Source organism: Salmo salar, chromosome 05, assembly GCF_965601325.2.
Source record: "Salmo salar chromosome 05, fSalSal1, whole genome shotgun sequence".
Classification (NCBI taxonomy): domain Eukaryota; kingdom Metazoa; phylum Chordata; class Actinopteri; order Salmoniformes; family Salmonidae; genus Salmo; species Salmo salar.
The window spans coordinates 65,659,843-65,681,210 of NC_138295.1; the positions used below are offsets into that span (position 1 = coordinate 65,659,843).

Sequence of the window (21,368 nt, forward strand, 5' to 3'; positions counted from 1 at the left end):
TATTCTTCAGCTTTGTCTCATTAAGATAATCTCTATTGCAAGAAAGACTCAAAATGGCAGCTTTGTATGAAGGAGCAGAGGGCTCTTCAACAGTTTGGTCTGACACTGGGGTTATGTGAAAGCTTTATGTAGATAGTTGGTATTTGCCACATTTGTGGAACCAATGGAGTTGTCCCAAATTCTAAATGCAAAAGTCTCTATTAACCTATGGGTTTGACCCTTGCCTGATGGGACAGTAATAGTCATGTCATAAACATCCCTCTCTTTTGTGTTGACCTTACAGAGGACCTGATGTCCCTGCTGGACGCTGACATCCACTCAGCCCACCCCAGTGTCATCATCGATGCTGACGCCATGTTCTCTGAGGACATCAGCTACTTTGGCTACCCTTCCTTCAGACGCTCCTCCCTGTCCCGCCTGGGCTCCTCGCGAGGTAACTGACCACACGGCACTCAGAGCTGCTGCCTAGGGACCATCATCCTCTTCTGTAGTCAGGAGGTTGAGATTGAAATCATATTTCTCTTCCTAAATAATAGTAGTTGTAGTAACAAGTTACCTTATCTGTTACTTAAATGGATGTAAGATTACTTTTCACCATACATAGTATATGCTTTTAGTTCTCTGATAGTTGAGGTATATTGTTAAAGTCAATGCTAGTCTTTCCTTTTCAACCTGTCGGCAAAGCCCGTGTGTGGTGGTGTGAAGGTGTGAAGGTGTGTGGTGGTGTGAAGGTGTGTGGTGGTGTGAAGGTGTGTGGTGGTGTGAATGTGTGTGGTGGTGTGAATGTGTGTGGTGGTGTGAGGGAGTGTGAAGGTGTGTGGGGGTGTGAAGGTGTGTGGTCAGTGTGCTGCATGGCCATAATACCTGTTCTTCAGTGAGCCCTCTGAGAAAGGCCCGCTAGACCCTGTCATTACAGGCACCACTCCACTGCAGCCTTATGCTGTAGGATAAACCCTCTCCCTCGTAATGCATGTCTGTCTTTAATCTATCCTGACCTGTCCTCCTACCTCACATTTCAACATGTGAGCGTGCAGACAGACACCACTATTAACTAACTTTCACCTTTTTACTGCCAAAACCCTCTTATTTGCATAATTCTAAAAACAAATCTCTTTAATTTGTTGACGGGTCTTCCCCAGAGAGTGGCTTACTTTTACCCCACTGGTGTGACCCCATTGCCATACCAGTTCTCCTTCTTCCCTTAGAGCGTGACTCAGAGCTGTTGCGTGAGCGCGAGTCTGTGTTGAGGTTGCGGGAGCGGAGGTGGCTGGATGGGGCCTCATTTGACACGGAGAGGGGCTCCACCAGCCGCGAGGGGGAGCCCAGCCTGGACAAGAAGAACATCCCCGTCCAGAGCCCTGTCTCTCTGGGCGAGGAGCTGCAATGGTGGCCTGACAAGGTGGGAGGATGGGGACATCTATGGAATAATTTGATTAATGGGAAGGTCCACTCTTTATGGTGTTCATTCATTCAGATGTGATGTCAATAAAGCTTGTTCAGGGAACATGACGGCATTCATTTATCACGTTAATGGATTTCCCACTTGGTTCATTTATATCAATATGTTTTAATAGTTTTCGCTAGGTCTACATGCTCAATATTGTTTTGGGTTATATGCACAGATCAGGTTAGCAAATGTTTCTGTGTTTTGGTCCAGGATGGTGTGAAGTTTGTGAGCATCGGGTCCTTGTTCTCTGAGCTGGTGGCAGTGAGCTCTAAGGGGGAACTCTACCAGTGGAAGTGGAGTGAACCAGAACCATACAGAAACACACAGGTAAACAGCAGTACTGTACAACAAGCCAACAGGACTGATTGCATGAAAAATGTGAAGGATTCAGCAGCAGCCGTCATCAAATAAAATTTAAATGATTTATCAGAGACCAGTGCTGTACACTAAGAACACTAGCTCTCCTCCTGATGGCTACTTTGCAAATAAGTGTTTTCATTTAAAAACACGTTTTATTTGCAAACCCACCTCATATATATATATATATATATATATATATATATTAATTACAGTTGAAGTCAGAAGTTTACATACACTTAGGTTGGAGTCATTAACTTGTTTTTCAACCACTCCACAAATTTCTTGTTAACAAACTATAGTTTTGGCAAGTCGGTTAGGACATCTACTTTGTGTATGACACAAGTAAGTTTTCCAACAATTGTTTACAGACAGACACCATCACAATTCCAGTGGGTCAGAAGTTTACATACACTAAGTTGACTGTGCCTTTAAACAGCTTGGAAAATTCCAGAAAATGATGTCATTGATTTAGAAGCTTCTGATAGGTTAATTGTCATCATTCGAGTCAATTGGAGGTGTACATGTGGATGTATTTCAAGGCCTACCTTCAAACTCAGTGCCTCTTTGCTTGACATCATGGGGAAATCAAAAGAAATCAGCCAAGACCTCTTGTAGAAAAATTGTAGACCTCCACAAGTCTGGTTCATCCTTGGGAGCAATTTCCAAACGCCTGAAGGTACAACGTTCATCTGTACAAACAATAATACGCAAGTATAAACACCATGGGACCATGCAGCCGTCATACCGCTCAGGAAGGAGACGCGTTCTGTCTCCTAGAGATGAACGTACTTTGGTGCAAAAAGTGCAAATCAATCCCAGAACAACAGCAAAGGACCTTGTGAAGATGCTGGAGGAAAGAGGTACAAAAGTATCTATATCCACAGTAAAACGAGTCCTATATCGACATAACCTGAAAGGCCGCTCAGCATGGAAGAAGCCACTGCTCAAAAACCACCATAAAAATGCAAGACTACGGTTTGCAACTGCACATGGGGAAAAATATCGTACTTTTGGGAGAAATGTCCTTTGGTCTAATGAAACAAAAATAGAACTGTTTGGTCATAATGACCATCGTTATGTTTAGAGGAAAAAGGAGGAAGCTTGCAAGCTGAAGAACACCATCCCAACTGTGAAGCACGGGGGTGGCAGCATTATGTTGTGGGGGTGCTTTGCTGCAGGAGGGACTGGTGCACTTCACAAAATAGATGGCTTCATGAGGAGTGAAAATGATGTGGATATATTGAAGCAACAGCTCAAGACATCAGTCAGGAAGTTAAAGCTTGGTCGCAGATGGGTCTTTCAAATGGACAATGACCACAAGCATACTTCCAAAGTTGTGGCAAAATGGCTTAAGGACAACAAAGTCAAGGTATTGGAGTGGCCATCACAAAGCCCTGACCTCAATCCTATAGAAAATGTGTGGGCAGACCTGAGAAAGCGTGTGTGAGCAAGGAGGCCTACAAACCTGACTCCGTTACACCAGCTCTGTCAGGAGGAATGGGCCAAAATTCACCCAACTTATTGTGGGAAGCTTGTGGAAGGCTACCTGGAACATTTGACCCAAGTTAACCAATTTAAAGGCAATGCTACCAAATACTAATTGAGTGTATGTAAACTTCTGACCCACTGAGAATGTGATGAAAGAAATAAAGTCTGAAATAAATCATTCTCTCTACTATTATTCTGACATTTCACTTTCTTAAAATAAAGTGGTGATCCTAACTGACCTAAGACAGGGTATTTTTACTCAGATTAAATGTCAGGAATTGTGAAACTGAGTTTAAATGTATTTGGCTAAGGTGTATGTAAACTTCTGACTTCAACTGTATGTGTGTGTTTTTTTAAAATATTTTTTTATATATATTTTAAATCAATTCCTCTTCCAATCAGAACCCTTCTATCCGCCACCCCCGGGTGTCCTTCCTGGGCCTGACCAATGAGAAGATCACCCTGCTGTCTGCTAACAGCATCAGAGCCACCGTGGCCACGGAGACCAATAAGGTGGCGACCTGGATGGATGACACCCTGAGCAGTGTGGCGTCCAAGCTGGAACACAGTGCCCAGGTCTACCCTGAGCTGCAGGGGGAGCGCATCGTGTCTCTGCACTGCTGTGCCCTCTACACCTGCGCCCAGCTGGAGAGCAGCCTGTACTGGTGGTGAGTTACAGCAGTTAATCCTCTCCTCTCGGACAGTGGCACACCTGGGTGCAAATGGTGTTTGTTTTTCTTGAAATAGTTTGTGCATTTTGATTGAGCTTTCCTGAAGTATCAGATTGGCTGGATTTGCACTGGGATTGTGCCAAGCAAACTCAATCAAGTGTAGCTAAAGTATTTGAAAGAAAACAATTACTAGTTGAACTCAGGCAGTGGCTGCCCAGAGGCCCTCGCTCTACTCAAATGTCCAGTGCAAATGTAGAACTCGGTCCTTGGGAGATCTATGCGTACAAGAAGGTTAAGCTGGATGTTAGTGGTTTATGTTTTGATATGTTGTTTCCTCAGGGGTGTTGTGCCTTTTAGTCAACGGAAAAAGATGCTTGAAAAGGCTAGAGCCAAGAACAAGAAGCCAAAGTCCAGTGCCGGCATCTCCTCAGTACCCAACATCACCGTGGGAACGCAGGTGACAAAACATAACATAAATCCAAGACTATTGGAGCATTAGAACCCTGTGTATAAATGTTATTTTCTTCATCCTGAAATGTTTTTGTTCTCTGCACCTGTGAATCCGGTTGGATGTCTGTTGCGTACACTCGTACACTGCTTTTGAACGAATGTGAACAGGTGTTTGTGTCCTCTCTCCAGGTGTGCCTGAGGAATAACCCCCTCTACCACGCCGGTGCCGTTGCCTTTTCTGTCAACGCTGGGATCCCCAAGGTGGGACTGCTCCTTGAGTCTGTCTGGAACATGAACGACAGCTGCAGGTTCCAGCTGCGATCACCAGAGAGCCTCAAGAACATGGACAAGACCACCAAGACACAGGAGATCAAGTGAGTTAGCTTCCATTTCAGAGAGCAGCTGGTCTCAATTCGCTCCCTTTCCTTTTGCCCTAACCCTTCTATGTTTGCAGATTTGCAAATATCAGAGTTAGGCCCAACGGGAAGGGGTATGGAGTGAATTGGGTCCAGCTGTTCCCTTTTTTAAGCCACTACAAATGTAAATCAATGGCCCTCATCTCCAACACTCATGAACTCAGTCCTACCCATTCTCTCCTTAGAACGGAGAGCAAGCCGGAGTTGGTAAAGACTGAGATGGGGCCCCCTCCTTCCCCGGCCTCCACCTGCAGTGACACCTCCTCCATCGCTAGCAGTGCCTCGCTGCCCTACAGTACGTCACATTACTAGCTACTATACTAACCTCTGTCTTGCTCTAATATTGTCATGACTCATTTGCCTTTGAAATGGATGGTGTGGCAATTGCAGGTCTCTTTTTATTTGTATTTATATATATATGTGTCTCTTGTTTGTTTTGTCTCAAGTTGTTGTATCTGATAATGGAATCTGCCATATCGGCTTACAAGACATGGGTTAAATACTTTTTTAGCTTGCCTGGTACAATGGAACCCCAATAGATGAGTGCTAAAAGTGCAAACCCTGCCCATCTTGCACAGCGGACAAGCTAAATCAAGCACACCTCAAGTATTTTACATGTTTGTTAACCCAGGTCTGGTCTGCTGTTGTATAAATATCCTAACGTGTCGTCTGCCCTTACAGAACGAAGACGCTCAACCCCGGCTCCCAAAGAGGAGGAGAAGGTGAACGAGGAGCAGTGGCCTCTTCGGGAAGTGGTGTTTGTGGAGGATGTTAAAAACGTCCCTGTGGGAAAGGTGGGTGTGGCTACAGGAAGGGATCAGACCCTAACACACTCTGGCAGGCTGGGGGATAGACACCTTTGTTTTTATTAACACAAAAATATTTAGTTTTATCACATATTTGATAGTTATTTCTTGAACCTTATAGTCTATATTTTTCAGAGTAATTTTATATTTCTGTTTTCATTTACATTTAATGAAATGCCTAAGAGCAGAACTCAAAGCGGTAGTATCATGTTTTGTATCCTGTGGATTGTTTGTCCGTTGTGTTATTTTGGTGTCTTCACGACGGCCCTATTTGCAACAGCTCCATCTTTTAACTTCAGGTGCTGAAAGTGGACGGTGCGTATGTAGCTGTGAAGTTTCCAGGGACATCAAGCAGTGTGAGCACACAGCCGAGTCTACCTAGTGCTCCAGCTCCCATCACTGACTCTGACCCCTCCTCACTGCTGCAGGACTGTAGGCTGCTCAGAATAGATGAGTTACAGGTACGACTACTGGACGCTCACTTACACTCACATACTTATAACATTATAGTGTAGTTATTACTCCCATACAAATGTGTTATTTCAGTGATGGTTTAATGTTAGTGCAATTATTTAATGAATCTAAGCACAATTTTACAATAAAAGTATCTGTCATTGTTGTATTAGATCTGTTGAATAAATGTTTGTCTAAAAACTGGTGCCCCTCTCGTTTAATCAACAGGTGGTGAAAACTGGTGGAACTCCTAAAGTTCCAGATTGCTTCCAGCGTACACCTAAAAAACTCTGCATCCCAGAGAAGGCTGAGATTCTGGCTGTGAATGTTGACTCCAAAGGTAAGAATACATCTGCATAACAATACAATGTAGTAATTCATGTTGGTGCCGAATGCCGATAATGTATTTGTGTTTTAAGTGTGGAAATTAATGAATTCTATGTGTATTTCTGACTTGCTGTGTTTTCTGCCCCTTCAGGAGTCCACGCAGTGCTGAAGACTGGTAACTGGGTGAGGTACTGTATCTTTGACCTGGCCACAGGCAAAGCAGAGCAGGAGAATAACTTCCCCACCAGTAACCTGGCCTTCCTGGGGCAGAGTGAACGCAACGTAGCAATCTTCACCGCAGGACAGGTCAGCACTACACTACTCAATACAACATTTTCTAATATAGTCATGTATTGCGAGAAGGTTGTGTGGGCAATTGCATATCCAACAATTTCCCCATTTTCTAAGCACATTTTGATTTTATTTCCAGGACTCTCCAGTCATCCTTCGGGATGGAAACGGCACAATTTACCCAATGGCCAAAGACTGTATGGGCGGGATCCGAGACCCTGAGTGGTTGGACCTGCCGCCCATCGCGAGCCTGGGCATGGGGGTGCACTCCCTGGCCAACCTCCCCACCAACTCAACCATCAAGAAGAAAGCTGCTATTATCATATTGGCTGTGGAAGTTAGCAAAATTATTTATAGTTCAATGGGAATTATTTAGTTGATGGTCAATTTGTTACTGGGAGGCTCATAACTTTTGCAGGTTTTCCTAGATTGACCTTACTTCTAGACAAAAACATGCTCAATATAGGATTTACATTGAAAGTGCTTTTTAACCAAGTAAAATACTGTTTTTAACCCAAGGAACCGTCCCTTATTGTATTCTTTTGATGACTAAATGCTTTTTGTATTTTGCATGTTTTTATTCTCGCTGTAAAGTGTATTGATACGCTGTGATGATGCGCATTAAATAACATTCTTCAACTTGTGTTTCCAGAAGCAGACGTTGATGCAGCACGTGCTGCGTTGTGACTTTGAGGCCTGTCGTCAGTACCTGGTGAACCTGGAGCAGGCTGTACTCCTGGAGCAGAGTCCCCACGTCCTCCACTCCTTCCTGGGCCACCGCTGCGACGGCAACCGCAACATCCTCCACGCCTGCGTCTCCGTCTGCTTCCCCGTCAGCAACAAGGAGACCAAGGAGGAGGAAGGTAAACCACGGCTAGAGTGCTGGGTGGTGTATACAGCGAGATGAAACCTTGCTAAGTCAAACAAATGGAGTTCTACCTGAAACACAATCATATCTGTTCTACACAATATATTCCAATCTGAACGTTCTGTGAGGTTACACCAGCGTCGAGACTCCTGAAGTCTCCAAAGACGCAGTGTCAGTTTTGAGCCATCCTCTTATCTTTCCCGTCTCCTGTTTGACTTCCATTATATCACCATTCTCTGCCTCCCTGTGTCTGTATATGTGTGGTAACTGTTGGGCTGGTGCTTTCCAGAAGCTGAACGGTCTGAGAGGAATACATTTGCAGAGAGACTGTCAGCAGTGGAGGCCATAGCCAACGCTATCTCTGTGGTGTCTAGCAACAGCTCTGGAAACAGGACCGGCTCTTCCAGCAGCAGAGGGTAACTAACTTATACAAATCTAAGTGTACTGTTTTTTAAGTTAACTATTTTCTTTCAGGGTACATATTCATGATGAAAAACACTAAAGAACTGGATTAACTGATTGTTCCGTAATGCACAATAAGTGAAATAATTTTACTGAGCCTATTGGCTTTTATCCAATTAGAAAATCAGAATTCCTGTCAGGATGCCATTTAAGACACTTGAGACCAAGAACACTATCTTGGTGCCCATTTATGTCTACATGTCAGTCCCATTGTGTCTTTCCACCACTCATGTAACCTGTTAAGTGTGTTCTGTCTGGTGCAGGCTGCGTCTGAGGGAGATGATGAGGCGCTCTCTGAGAGCTGCGGGGCTTGGCCGTCACGAGTCTGGCCCCTCCTCCAGTGATCACCAGGACCCTGTGTCCCCACCCATCGCTCCTCCCAGCTGGGTGCCTGACCCCCCTCCCATGGACCCAGATGGTGACATAGACTTCATCCTGGCCCCTGCAGTGGGATCTCTCACCACAGCTTCTACAGGGACCAGCCAGGGCCCCAGCACCTCCACTATACCAGGTCAGATGCCTATCTAGATAACGCATTCCTCAACATACAACCACACCTAGCTAGCTACTATACCAGGTCAAGTACCTAGTCTGTGTGGTACTAAATGTCACCCAATTCTCTGTTTAGAACACCTCCCGCACTCTCCCCAATGTCTCTAATGACCTGCTCCATCCCTGTTTCTCCTCCTGCCCCAGGCCCCTCCTCCGAGCCTTCGGTGGTGGAGTCTAAAGACCGCAAGGCCAACGCCCACCTCATCCTCAAACTGATGTGTGACAGCATGGTTCTCCGGCCACACCTCCGCGAGCTGCTCTCCGCCAAGTAAAGACTCATTGTTGTTTTTTTCTTCTTTCTTTAAAAAATGGAAGGAGAGTTCCGTTCTTCTTTTGTCTATGATAGAGGCAGGTGTGATTTGAAGGGGAGATTTTGATGAGATTGAGAGACAAGGCCAGTGGGTCTGGGCAAGCCTTTTTAATTTTATAACACAGTAATGCCTTGTTTCATTAAAATACTGAACTAAACTATTGCTCTCAAGCTCAAAAGATGCTTTCTCTTGTTTGACCCCCTCCCCCCTTTCTGTTGCTGTTCTAAACTCTGTGTGTTTGACAGGGATGCCCGTGGAATGACCCCATTCATGCTGGCAGTCAGCGGGAGAGCTTACCCAGCTGCCATTACTGTTCTGGAGGCTGCGCAGAAAATGGCCAAGGGTACGTCACTCACTACACCGTTCATGTCTTTGGTTGAGAAAGAGGAGACTTTGGCAGTGCTACTAATGGATATAAACGCTGACAAGCTGATGTAAAGACATCTGAAGTCATTCATTTATACACGAAGGGATTTATATATGTGCTGTGTTTAAGGAGAGCAGAATAAATACAAAAAATGGGGAGATACTACCAAAATCCAGATTTTAATATTCCGTTGCAAAACCTGTTGTGTAGTGGGAGAACCCGGCATGACTGAGAAGGTGGATGCAGACTCTGCGTTCATGGAGATGATTTGTCCCTCGGGGACCAACCCTGACGACTCTCCTCTCTACGTCCTCTGCTGCAACGACACCTGCAGCTTCACCTGGACAGGAGCTGAACACATCAACCAGGTGAGGGACACACACACACCAAGTGGGTCACTTGGGAGGACAATGCAACACGCACAACAAATGAGTCAGCCGTTCACACTGGTTTGCCTTTTCACAGATGGGAATCTTTGCTGACCATTTACTCTCTCTGTCCCATCTAGGATATCTTTGAGTGCCGGACCTGCGGCCTGTTGGAGTCTCTCTGCTGCTGCACTGAGTGCGCCAGGGTGTGTCACAAAGGACACGACTGCAAGTATGTACTTCACTCGCCATCCTGGTGTTAGTGGATTTTATTACTTACGTCCTGGTTTTATACTGTTGTAATGTAATGCATCACTGAATCTGATACAGATGATTTGCACCAGGCCTTTAATGTAAATGTTAATGTCTTTCTCCCCAGACTCAAGAGGACCTCTCCCACTGCTTACTGTGACTGCTGGGAGAAGTGTAAGTGTAAGACGCTGATTGCTGGACAGAAAGCTGCTCGCCTGGACCTGCTGTACAGACTGCTCACCACCACTAACCTGGTCACCAGTCCAAACAGCCGGTAAACACACACAACGACTGACTGTAGGCTGTGTTTTGTGTTCGTTGTTAACACATATTGTTTTTAAATCCAATGTTGGATCTCTTCATTCAATCTGGGGCTTTAGTAACGTGTTTTTCCTTTCCTCTCTGGCTGGCCAACAGGGGGGAGCATATCCTTCTGTTCCTGGTGCAGACTGTTGCTAGGCAGAGTGTGGAGCACTGCCAGTACCGGCCCCCTCGCATCAGAGAGGACAGGAACCGCAAGGCTGCCAATGCAGAAGGTGGGTGGAGGTTTACTAATGTTGCCAGGCCTGGTTTCACTTCAAGCAACACTGAAAGTCTAGCATGATGGCTCAATGTTTATTTTCATTCGCATCAATTCTCTATTCTAATAGTTTGTTGTCCTCCCTGTGTGTCAGACTCTGACATGCCGGACCATGACCTGGAACCTCCACGCTTCGCCCAGCTGGCCCTGGAGAGGGTGCTGCAGGACTGGAATGCTCTCAAGTCCATGATAATGTTCGGATCCCAGGAGAATAAAGACCCGTGAGTTCTCTAGCCCTGCCTGCCTTCACCAGCTCAGTGTCACCTCTCAAACCTCTCTCTGTCCATCCCCCCCAACCTCTTCCTTTTTATCCCGCCATCCCTCCAACCTCTTTCTGTCCATCCCTCCAACCACTGTCTGTCCATCCCTCCAACCTTTCTTTGTCCAATCTATACTTCCATTACCTTAACTATTTTAGACAGCTGAAGCAAGCACGCACATATTCTTCAGGAAATGTACCATATCGGATGAGCAGCTGTTTTACCAGGTACGAGTCCTCTTAGCAGTGTCACATTTATAACTCTGGCTTCCTGGTTGTGTTGTGCGTTCTAGGCTGAGTGCCAGCAGCCGTATCGCCCATCTCCTTCCAGAGGAGCAGGTGTACCTGAACCAGCAGAGTGGCACCATCCGCCTGGACTGCTTCACACACTGCCTCATTGTCAAGTGTGCCCCTGACATTACAGTAAGTCGGGTCAGTCTAACCCCCCTTAAATTACTCAGAGCTTCTGGAGTCAGTCAACCACAGTTGTAACACCTCCAGGACGCACCACCCATCTTCTGTTGCAAGTCCTCTCTCTGGGTCGGATTCTCACACAGATTAAGCCTAGTCCTGGACTCCACCTATTTTTTTTGAGAATTGAATTTGGGCCAGAGAAACTTGCCCAGAGGGTACACCACCTCCTATCTATGTGGCAAGTGCAACATTACCCCTCTAGGTGTTCTAACTATGTGGAGTAAACCTTGAAGGTGGTCCGTGTGCGTTAGGTAACTGTCTCTGGATCTTCTCTGTTGTCTCCTGTAGTTTATTGACACCCTGCTGGGGACCTTGGTGAAGGAGCTGCAGAACAAGTACACTCCTGGCCGGAGAGAGGAGGCCATCGTCGTCACCAGGAGGTTCCTGCGCTCCGTGGCCAGGGTGTTTGTCATCCTCAGCGTCGAGATGGCCTCGTCCAAAAAGAAAAAGTATGACTGCCAAATCCAGATTGATCTCCATTTTCCTGTTGTACAGGCTAGTCCTTTAGTCTAGCTGGTTTTAAAGGACTGGACTAGTTCTTTTGTAGATTTAAACAGATTGTATTTGTCTTGTACTGCTCCCCACTCCTAGGTGAATATAAACATAGCAGCAAGGACTGATTTGATACTTCCAGTTGTTTACATCTAATCTCCTTTCTCGTTGTTTCTTCCAGTAACTTCATCCCCCAGCCCATTGGGAAGTGCAGGCGTGTGTTCCAGGCCCTGCTGCCCTATGCGGTGGAGGAGCTGTGCAACGTGGCGGAGTCTCTCATCGTGCCTGTGAGGATGGGCATCGCCCGGCCCACCGCCCCCTTCACCCTGGCCAGCACCAGCATCGACGCCGTGCAGGGCAGCGAGGAACTCTTCTCTGTGGAACCCTTGCCACCGAGACCCTCCCCAGACCAGTCCAGCAAGTGAGTGGTTTTACTCTGTGTTCGCACAGACCGACATGCAGACCGTGTTCCCCAGCTCTGTTGATTTGGAGGTCTTTGTGACCTTCCTCTGGGGAAAATATATCTTGGGAAACACTTCTGCCATGTATAAATTGGTTTAAAGTGGCTTGGATTTAAACATTGGCATTGTTAACTCAAATGGTTTTGTTTGCCTGTATGTGTCAGTTCTAGTCAGACTGCATCGTCCTACATCATCAGGAACCCCCAGCCTCGCCGCAGCAGCCAGTCCCAGCCGGTCAGAGGGAGAGACGAGGAGCAGGATGACATTGTGTCTGCTGACGTTGAAGAGGTGAAGAGTCTCACTAGAAAAGGAACATATCACTTGGGGGGGGGGCGGCGTGAAATCAGGGTTGCTGTCAGTTTAATTGGAATTTCAGTTTACTTCTGAAATAGACTGAATTGAAATGGAATTGAGCCCAACACTTGATTGTCATGTGCTTTCTCTGTACTGATTCCCAGCTGTCTACCTCTGTCTGTGGCAGGTAGAGGTTGTCGAGGGCGTTGCCGGGGAGGAGGATCACCATGAAGACCAGGAGGAACAGGGAGAGGAGAACGCTGAGGCAGAGGGACAGCATGATGAACATGATGAGGATGGTGAGAACTTAGGCTGGACTCCATCTTTTTTCTACCACTAATGTGGTAGAATTTTACAATCTTTCTACAAATGATTAACGATGATGATGATGGCGGTTGAAGAGGGTGATGTCCTTTCCTCTCTAGGAAGCGACATGGAGTTGGATCTGCTGGCTGCCGCGGAGACGGAGAGTGACAGCGAGAGTAACCATAGCAACCAGGACAATGCCAGCGGTCGGAGGAGTGTTGTCACCGCAGCAACTGCCGGCTCCGAAGCAGGTATTATAATTCACACCATTCTTTTGTTTTCACATTTTAGATTAAGTCCTCGTCATTTTAGTTGAATTGAAATTCCTGGGTAATTTTCTTCTGTAATGTGGCCACTGGCCAGCCACCCGTCTAAATGACCTCATTTAACCTCTCTGGGCTAGGCACCCTAGTCAACAGCCAGTCGAATCACGTGGTGCGAAATACAAATACCTCAAAAATGCTATAACTTCAATTTCTCAAACATATGACTATTTTACACCATTTTAAAGACAAGACTCTCATTAATCTAACCACACTGTCCGATTTCAAAAAGGCTTTACAGCGAAAGCAAAACATTAGATTATGTCAGGAGAGTACCCTGCCAAAAATAATCACACAGCCATTTTCAAAGCAAGCATATATGTCACAAAAACCAAAACCACAGCTAAATGCAGCACTAACCTTTGATCTTCATCAGATGACACTCCTAGGACATTATGTTATACAATACATGCATGTTTTGTTCAATCAAGTTCATATTTTTATCAAAAAACAGCTTTTTACATTAGCATGTGATGTTCAGAACTAGCATACCCACCGAACACTTCCGGTGAATTTACTAAATTACTCATGATAAACGTTCACAAAAAAACATCATTATTTTAAGAATTATAGATACAGAACTCCTTTATGCAAACGCTATGTCAGATTTTAAAATAGCTTTTCGGCGAAAGCACATTTTGCAATATTCTGAGTACATAGCTCGGCCATCACAGGCTAGCTAATTTGACATCCACCAAGTTTGGGGCTCATTAAACTCAGAATTACTATTAGAAAAATTGGATTACCTTTGCTGTTCTTCGTCAGAATGCACTCCCAGGACTTAGCGATAATATTCCAACCGGGCAACGTTGTATTCATTCAAAGATTGAAAGAAAAAAAATTGATAAGTCTCGTGACCGCGCATCTCAGTCTCACTCTCCCCAGGCTGACCACTTACAAACTCTTGTCCTATACTTTGCCCAGAGACAGCAGACATCCCATTCCACTTTCTGGCGGCTTTAGAGAGCCAATGGAAGCCTTAGAAAGTGTCACGTTACAGCACAGATGCTGTATTTTCGATAGAGATGCAACAGAAGGACAACAAATTGTCAGACAGGGCACTTCCTGTATGGAATCTTCTCAGGTTTTGGCCTGCCATATGAGTTCTGTTATACTCAGACACCATTCAAACAGTTTTAGAAACTTTAAAGTGTTTTCTATCCAAATCTACTAATTATATGCATATTCTCGTTTCTGGGCAAGAGTAGTAACCAGTTTTTAAATCTGGTACGTTTTTTTATCCGGCCGTGAAAATACTGCCCCCTAGCCCAGACAGGTTAACGATCCTACCTGGGTTCTAGAGACTGCTAAATGGAAATCGCTTTCTGCCTCACCACCCTCTTTAATATTCAGTTGCTGTTCAGGCTAACAAATGTATTTTTCTGTCACATTATCACCAGTCTTGACTGGTCGTCACACCAGCCAGTAAAAGGGAAGAGGCCCTTTTGATACATTGTTCTTACCACTGTTGACAACATGGCTTAAGACTGCAGACAAACTAGTCTACTACTAGGGCTTATTACTCCATGAGTATCATTACTCAATACTCAATGTATTTCATTTGCAGGAAGTAGAATGTCCCTGGCTTTTCAAAGTGTTGGTATGGGCTGTTTTTTACTACAATGCATAATATGTCAGGGATAGAGTGACATTTTTGAGGTGCACACATAGCTTATCCTAAGGAGTTCTCACAGCATTGCCCTCCTCCATCCTTACACATCACCATGGTTCTCATCAACTAATAATGTCTTACTCCCAAGTCTAACTGTCTTGTTGGCGTTTCCCCTTGAATAACAAACTAATCACTATCTTTAGTCTTGCTAACTGGTGTGGGGTTCCTCCCTGGTGTCCATCTCCATTTTGCCTTTCATTCTTTGTTTGTGGTTGCAATTGCTTTTGAAATGGCAGGAAATATTTATAATTATGGTGTCTTTTCCCCTCAGACACTAAGATCACTCAAAAATAAGACAAACAATAGAAATAAAAACCTATGATGGAACCTATGCCTGTGATCGATCTGGATTTAGCTCATCAGATTGGATTAAATGCATAGCTGGAAACAGAATGAATAAAACAAGAGTCCCCATTAAAGTCAATGATTAGTCTGTTCTCTTCATTCTATTTCTATGCTGTTATTCCTATCCTATAGGCGAAATCAGAACTTTCGAAAAAACTGCGCCCTGGTGTAACTGGTACTTTAGCCTAATTTGAACAAGAAGCAGCGTTGTTTGAGCTGAGTTGAGCCTCTTAATGTAGCATGGTAGCTAGCTATCAGTGGTGATATCTGGTCTTGTGGTGGTGTGGAACACTAACCTGCACTCCTGCTACCTGGCAAGGTGAGCAGCTGCTCAAACTCATCTCTCCTCTGTTTCCCCATCCTCTATCTCCTCTTCCTCTATTTCCCCATCCCTCCTCTCCTCCTGTCCCCCTTCCTCTTCCCATCCCTCTCCTCCAAGGTGCCAGCAGTGTCCCTGCCTTCTTTTCAGAGGACGACTCCCAGTCCAACGACTCGAGCGACTCGGACAGCAGCAGCAGCCAGAGCGACGACGTGGACCAGGAGACCTTCCTATTGGACGAGCCCTTGGAGAGGACTACCACCGCCTCGCACGTCAACAGTGCTGCCCAGGCGCCACGCTCCATGCAGTGGGCCGTACGCAACACCCCCAGCCAGAGAGCCACGGGCAGCGCCCCCTCCAGCTCCTCCACCCCTGCTGGTCAGTACTAATACTACTACATGCACAATCTAGGCCGTACGCACCAGCACTCTCATATTGACACATCCAAGATGGACTGCATTTAGGACAGTCTTGCAATGATTTAAAATATCCTTTGTCATTCTATCGCAAGAGCATATTGGACTGAGTCAGTGGGATGTTTTTTGGTGTCATGTTCTGCTGGGTACTATGTTGGTGAGGTCTGTCTGTGCTGACGCTCATGTCTCTGCCCAGCAGCGAGCTCCACAGGTCTGATCTACATCGACCCGTCCAACCTGCGGCGCAGCAGCGCCATCAGCACCAGCGCGGCCGCTGCGGCTGCAGCTCTGGAGGCCTCCAACTCATCCAGCTACCTGACGTCAGCCTCCAGTTTAGCCCGGGCCTACAGCATCGTCATCAGACAGATCTCTGACCTGATGAGCCTCATCCCCAAGTACAACCACCTGGTCTACTCCCAGTACCCTGCTGCAGTCAAACTCACCTACCAGGACGCTGTCAACCTGCAGGTGACACAGACCCACACACAGATCACATTGCGGGGCGGCAGGTAGCCTAGTGGTTAGAGCGTTGGACTAGTAACCGAAAGGTTGCAAGATCGAATCCCCGAGCTGACAAGGTAAAAATCTGTTGTTCTGCCCCTGAACAAGGCAGTTAACCCACTGTTCCTAGGCCGTCATTGAAAATAAGAATTTGTTCTTAACTGACTTGCCTAGTTAATGCAATTTTTTAAAAACCTTTATTTATGTTACCTTCCAATGGTCACATGTTAGTGTCAAAGTGTTTCTGGAAGTATTTTATAGGGTAATTATTCTGTTGTACCTATGGGATAAGAAGCAATACAGACACCTTCCTGAATAAATTGAATCAAACTGTTTTGATGAGATGCACATTTTGACTTTAACACTACACAAGTGTTATTGACGTGACTGAAACAACCTTCTCTGTGGGTTAAACCACCAGAACTTTGTTGAGGAGAAGCTGATCCCTACGTGGAACTGGATGGTGTCCATCATGGACTCTACAGAGGCTCAGCTGCGTTACGGCTCGGCCCTGTCCTCAGCAGGCGACCCCGGACACCCATCCCACCCCCTCCACGCCTCGCAGCACTCTGCCCGCAGGGAGCGCATGACTGCCCGCGAGGAAGCCAGCCTCCGCACCTTGGAAGGACGCAGGTCTGGGTAAAATAAGTATAACCCAAAATAAGAGAATCGAATGCTTAATTGGCAATCAGCAGTGTTTCATAGGCCCCCACTAGTTTGCAATTGTTTATGGATTATATTTCAAGTCACTATCTGTGCTGACGTGTGTTTCTTCCTCCCAGACGTGCGGCCACTCTGCTGACAGTGCGTCAGGGGATGATGTCAGCGCGGGGAGACTTCCTGAACTACGCCCTGTCTCTGATGCGTTCCCATAATGACGAGCACTCTGACGTTCTGCCTGTGCTGGATGTGTGTTCTCTCAAACACGTGGCCTACGTCTTCCAGGCCCTCATCTACTGGATCAAAGCCATGAACCAGCAGACAACTCTGGACACAACACAGATGGACCGCAAGAGGTACTGACTCCCCTGGAATAGATGGACATGTTTACACTGACTCTTTCTCTACTGTCTTTTCTCCATTCCTCCATGGTTCCTCACCTCTGACCTTGGCTTCTTCTGCAATGCTTTTTGAGAAGGACATGAGGAATCAAGGAAAGCCTAATTGAGAAGGAGCCACTGACTCACATTAGAAAATGACCCGTATGTCAATGACCCGCGTGTGATTTAACTCTATTCGTTTACCCCACAGGAGCCGAGAGATTCTGGAACTGGGACTGGACAATGAAGATTCTGAACATGAGAATGACGAGGACACCAATCAAAGTATGAATGATATGCTTTGATATTTGTATGTTCTATTTGAAGTGTTATCATACAGGTGTCTTAACCTATTATTTTTCATCTCAGTTTGATTGAAAGCCGTTTTAAGAGTGAGTTACTAGTCCATTGCTATATGGAGCACTGTTGGGTTGTTTTCTGGTATTGGAAGGGAGACAAGCCAGAAGAAAGACAGTTGGGTAGAAACGAGGCAAAAAGTAGAGGGCAGCTCTCAACGGTATAGTTAAGATTAGACAAACAGTTTTGCCCATTTTGAGTCACTTAAATCTGACAAACGACACTTAAACTGTTAGCTCAATCAGCCACCTTTAGTCACTGTTAGTGTTGTGAAAAAGTATTTGCCCCTTTTCTAATTTTCTCTGCTTTTGCATATTTTTGATACTGAATGTTGTCAGATCTTCAACCAAAATCTAATATTAGATAAAGGGTACCTGAGTAAACAAATAACACAATTACATACTTATTTTATAAACAAAAAGTTATGGAAAACCCAATGCCCTTGTGTGAAAAAGTAAGTGCCCCCTTACACTCAATAACTAGTTGTGCCACCATTCACTGAAATGACTCCAAACAAACACTTCCTGTAGTTGTTGATCAGTCTCTCACGTCGCTGTGGAGGAATTTTGTCACACTCTTCCATGCAGAACTGCTTTATTAACTCAGTTACATTTGTGGGTTTTAAAGCATGCACTGCTCGTTTCAAGTCCTGCCGCAACAACTCAATTGGGATTAGGTCTGGACATTGACTATACCATGTATTCCCAAACTGGAGTATGTGCAATGCCATCAGGGGTACGCCAAATAAAAGTGATTTCACACCAAAAAATATATAAATTCTTCACATTTTCAAACAGTATATTTTATATTAAAAGGAAAGGAGGACCAAGGCACTCTTCATATAATTGATTAAATTATCTTTATTAGTATGGCATGTTCAATAGAAACAATGTTTTAAAAAATCCGACGCGTTTCGGCTGCTTGGCCTTCGTCAGGGAGTACAAAGAAATAATACAATGTTCTCTTTTTAACAGCTTTTCCAATTAACCCTAATTTGAAGAGGGAGTGGTTAAAATTGATTGGACATGCCTAGTAAGCAATACTATACTCACTTTAAAGTGAAATACTGTAGCTATGTTATCATAAAAATGTAACTCCAAGCTAGAAGTATCAGAACACTTAGAAAGGTAGTTCTAACCTTAAATATGGCTGGGAGAAGTGTCAAGAATAAGAAAGCAATATATTCCATAGTACACTAGAACACAGCAAAACATGAACAACAAGAGTCTAAACATAGCTGAGGGCAATTGAGCAAAATGTCCACTAGATGACAGCAAATGGACCCATCACAACCCTACAGGTAGGGTGAGAAATCCATATCTTCATTTAAACCCGGGTATTTAGTGGCCTGTAGTTTGTAAATCCAATAACTTTCCCTTTGGTTTAACTGTTTAAGACGGTCCCCTTTTCTAATAGAGGCCAGAACATGATCAGTACCCATAGCTTGTAGGGAGGCAGGGTTGCCATGGTGTAAGGACTTGTAGTGCCTTGCCATGGGGTAGTCTTCATTGCCTACCCGTATGGCGTACTTGTGTTCCGCTAGGCGATCTTGTGTTCCGCTAGTCAAATAATTAACATCCAATCACATTAACCATTACTCTCTCGCAGGAAACCTTCTCTTGCGCAGACATTTAGAAATGAAACATGGCAATTTGAAAACTAAGCCAATTTTTTTTTGAGCGAGAATAAAGACGACTTTCGAGTAGTAAGACATGTATAAAATCAACATATACCATTAATAAGAAGGTGCTAGAAGCGTCTTATATGGTGAGCTACTGCAAACCCCATACTATTGTGGAGGACTTAATTATTCCTGCTGCTGGCTGGGACAATGCTGGGGGAAAAGGCCTAAAAAAAACTATACAGACAATATCTTCATCAAACACTTTTTCACGACGCATCAGTGACATGGCAGGAGATGTTTTGAAACAATTACTCCTTCGTATACAAGCCAGTGAATTATATGCGTTACAGCTGGATGAGTCAACAGGCGTGGCGGGCCTGGCTCAGCTCCTGGTATATGTCCGTTACGTTTATGGGGGGTCAGTTAAGGAAGACATCCTCTTCTGCAAACTACTGGAAACCAGGACAACATGAGAGGATATTTTTAAGGTACTGGACAACTTTTTGACATCAAATGGACTTTGGTGGTCAAGATGTGTTGGTATCTGTACAGATGACGCAAAATCCATGACAGGGAGACATAGTGGAGTGGTAATGTGCGGGCGAAGCAGTTGCTCCAGACGCCACTTGGGTACACTGCAGCATCCACCAAGAGGCTCTTGCTACCAAGGGAATGCCTGAATGCTTGAAATATGTTTTGGACACTACAGTGAAAATGGTTAACTTTGTTAAAGCAAGGCCCCTGAACTCGTGTATTTTCTGCATTATGAAATGATATGGGCAGTGACCATGTAACGCTTTTACAACATACAGAAGTGCGCTGGTTATCAAGGGGGAAAGTATTGACACGTTTTTTTGGAATTTAGAGACGAGCTTAAAGTTTTATTTACTGACCATAATTTTCACTTGTCTGACCGCTTGCATGATGCCAGTTGTGTTAGAAATTCGTCATATCTGGGTAATGTTTTTTTCTTGCCTGAATGATCTGAATCTAGGATTACAGGGACTCGCCACAACTACGTATATTCAATGTGCTGGACAAAATTGAGGCTATGATTTAGAAGTTCGAGCTCTCTTCTGTCTGCATTAACAAGGACAACACACAGGTCTTTCCATCATTGTATGAGGTTTTTTTGTGTGCAAATGAACTCAAGCTTACGGAAAATGTCAAATGTGATATAGTGAATCACCTGAGTGAGCTGGGTGCCCAATTACGCAAGTACTTTCCCGAAATGGACGACTCAAACAACTGGATTCGTTATCCCTTTCATGCCCTGCCTCCAGTCCACTTACCGATATCTGAACAAGAGAACCTCATCGAAATTGCAACAAGCGATTCTGTGAAAATGTAATTTAATCAGAAGTCACTGAATAGGGCTGCGCTCAGTTTCTTGCCTTGGCAAATCGCGCTGTTAAGACACTGATGCCCTTTGCAACCATGTACCTCTGTGAGAGTGGATTCTCGGCCCTCACTAGCTTAAACTAAATACAGGCACAGTGTGGAAGATGATTTAAGACTGCAATGTTGGATTGTATTGGAGAGAGTCAGAGTTATGTGCATCCTTTCAAGCACACACTTCTCATTAACCTGTGGTGAGTTAGTCACAGTTTTTAATGAATAAGGTTTTATACGTAAGATGGTTAAATAAAGAGAAATGATTTGTGCCCTGGTCCTATAAGAGCTCTGTCGCAACCCGGCTAGTGGGAAGTGACAAACTGACTCTTATGTTTAATCAATGTATTGTATAGTGTGTGTGTGTGTGGCAATGATGGCAAAAAAACATTTGAGTGCCCTGACCCTGGTGCTAGAGGGGGTACGCAGCTGGAGGTTGAATGTTTGAAGGGGTACGGGACTATAAAAAGTTTGGGAACCACTGGACTAGACCATTCCAAAACTTAAAATGTGTTGCTTTTTTGCCATTTTCATGTAGACATGATATAATATAATACATAAATAAAAATCAATTTAGTGTCAAATAAATGAAACATGTTCAATTTGGTTTAAATAATGCAAAAA

The 21,368-nt window shown here is 44.8% G+C and overlaps 1 protein-coding gene across 24 annotated transcripts in view; it reads left to right on the top strand.

Moving 5' to 3' along the window:
- LOC106605530 (E3 ubiquitin-protein ligase UBR5) overlaps positions 1–21,368 on the top strand; it is a 46,592-nt gene that overhangs the window by 7,663 nt on the left and 17,561 nt on the right. For 10 of the 24 annotated variants that reach the window (XM_082975413.1, XM_082975423.1, XM_082975429.1 and 7 more), the window contains 34 exons: positions 284–433; positions 1,188–1,399; positions 1,658–1,774; positions 3,698–3,963; positions 4,306–4,423; positions 4,585–4,790; positions 5,018–5,127; positions 5,514–5,626; positions 5,938–6,099; positions 6,320–6,431; positions 6,570–6,724; positions 6,849–7,046; positions 7,362–7,572; positions 7,867–7,993; positions 8,303–8,550; positions 8,736–8,859; positions 9,148–9,245; positions 9,480–9,637; positions 9,778–9,869; positions 10,017–10,163; positions 10,307–10,425; positions 10,564–10,690; positions 11,022–11,160; positions 11,491–11,651; positions 11,876–12,115; positions 12,320–12,443; positions 12,637–12,748; positions 12,851–13,006; positions 14,646–14,678; positions 15,535–15,792; positions 16,027–16,298; positions 16,753–16,970; positions 17,114–17,347; positions 17,583–17,656. In XM_082975413.1, coding sequence (XP_082831539.1) covers positions 284–433; positions 1,188–1,399; positions 1,658–1,774; positions 3,698–3,963; positions 4,306–4,423; positions 4,585–4,790; positions 5,018–5,127; positions 5,514–5,626; positions 5,938–6,099; positions 6,320–6,431; positions 6,570–6,724; positions 6,849–7,046; positions 7,362–7,572; positions 7,867–7,993; positions 8,303–8,550; positions 8,736–8,859; positions 9,148–9,245; positions 9,480–9,637; positions 9,778–9,869; positions 10,017–10,163; positions 10,307–10,425; positions 10,564–10,690; positions 11,022–11,160; positions 11,491–11,651; positions 11,876–12,115; positions 12,320–12,443; positions 12,637–12,748; positions 12,851–13,006; positions 14,646–14,678; positions 15,535–15,792; positions 16,027–16,298; positions 16,753–16,970; positions 17,114–17,347; positions 17,583–17,656 — 5,391 coding nt within the window. The remainder of the gene's footprint in view (positions 1–283; positions 434–1,187; positions 1,400–1,657; positions 1,775–3,697; positions 3,964–4,305; positions 4,424–4,584; positions 4,791–5,017; positions 5,128–5,513; positions 5,627–5,937; positions 6,100–6,319; positions 6,432–6,569; positions 6,725–6,848; positions 7,047–7,361; positions 7,573–7,866; positions 7,994–8,302; positions 8,551–8,735; positions 8,860–9,147; positions 9,246–9,479; positions 9,638–9,777; positions 9,870–10,016; positions 10,164–10,306; positions 10,426–10,563; positions 10,691–11,021; positions 11,161–11,490; positions 11,652–11,875; positions 12,116–12,319; positions 12,444–12,636; positions 12,749–12,850; positions 13,007–14,645; positions 14,679–15,534; positions 15,793–16,026; positions 16,299–16,752; positions 16,971–17,113; positions 17,348–17,582; positions 17,657–21,368) is intronic. The other 14 variants (XM_082975427.1, XM_014201295.3, XM_082975428.1 and 11 more) reach the window with 12 other exon arrangements.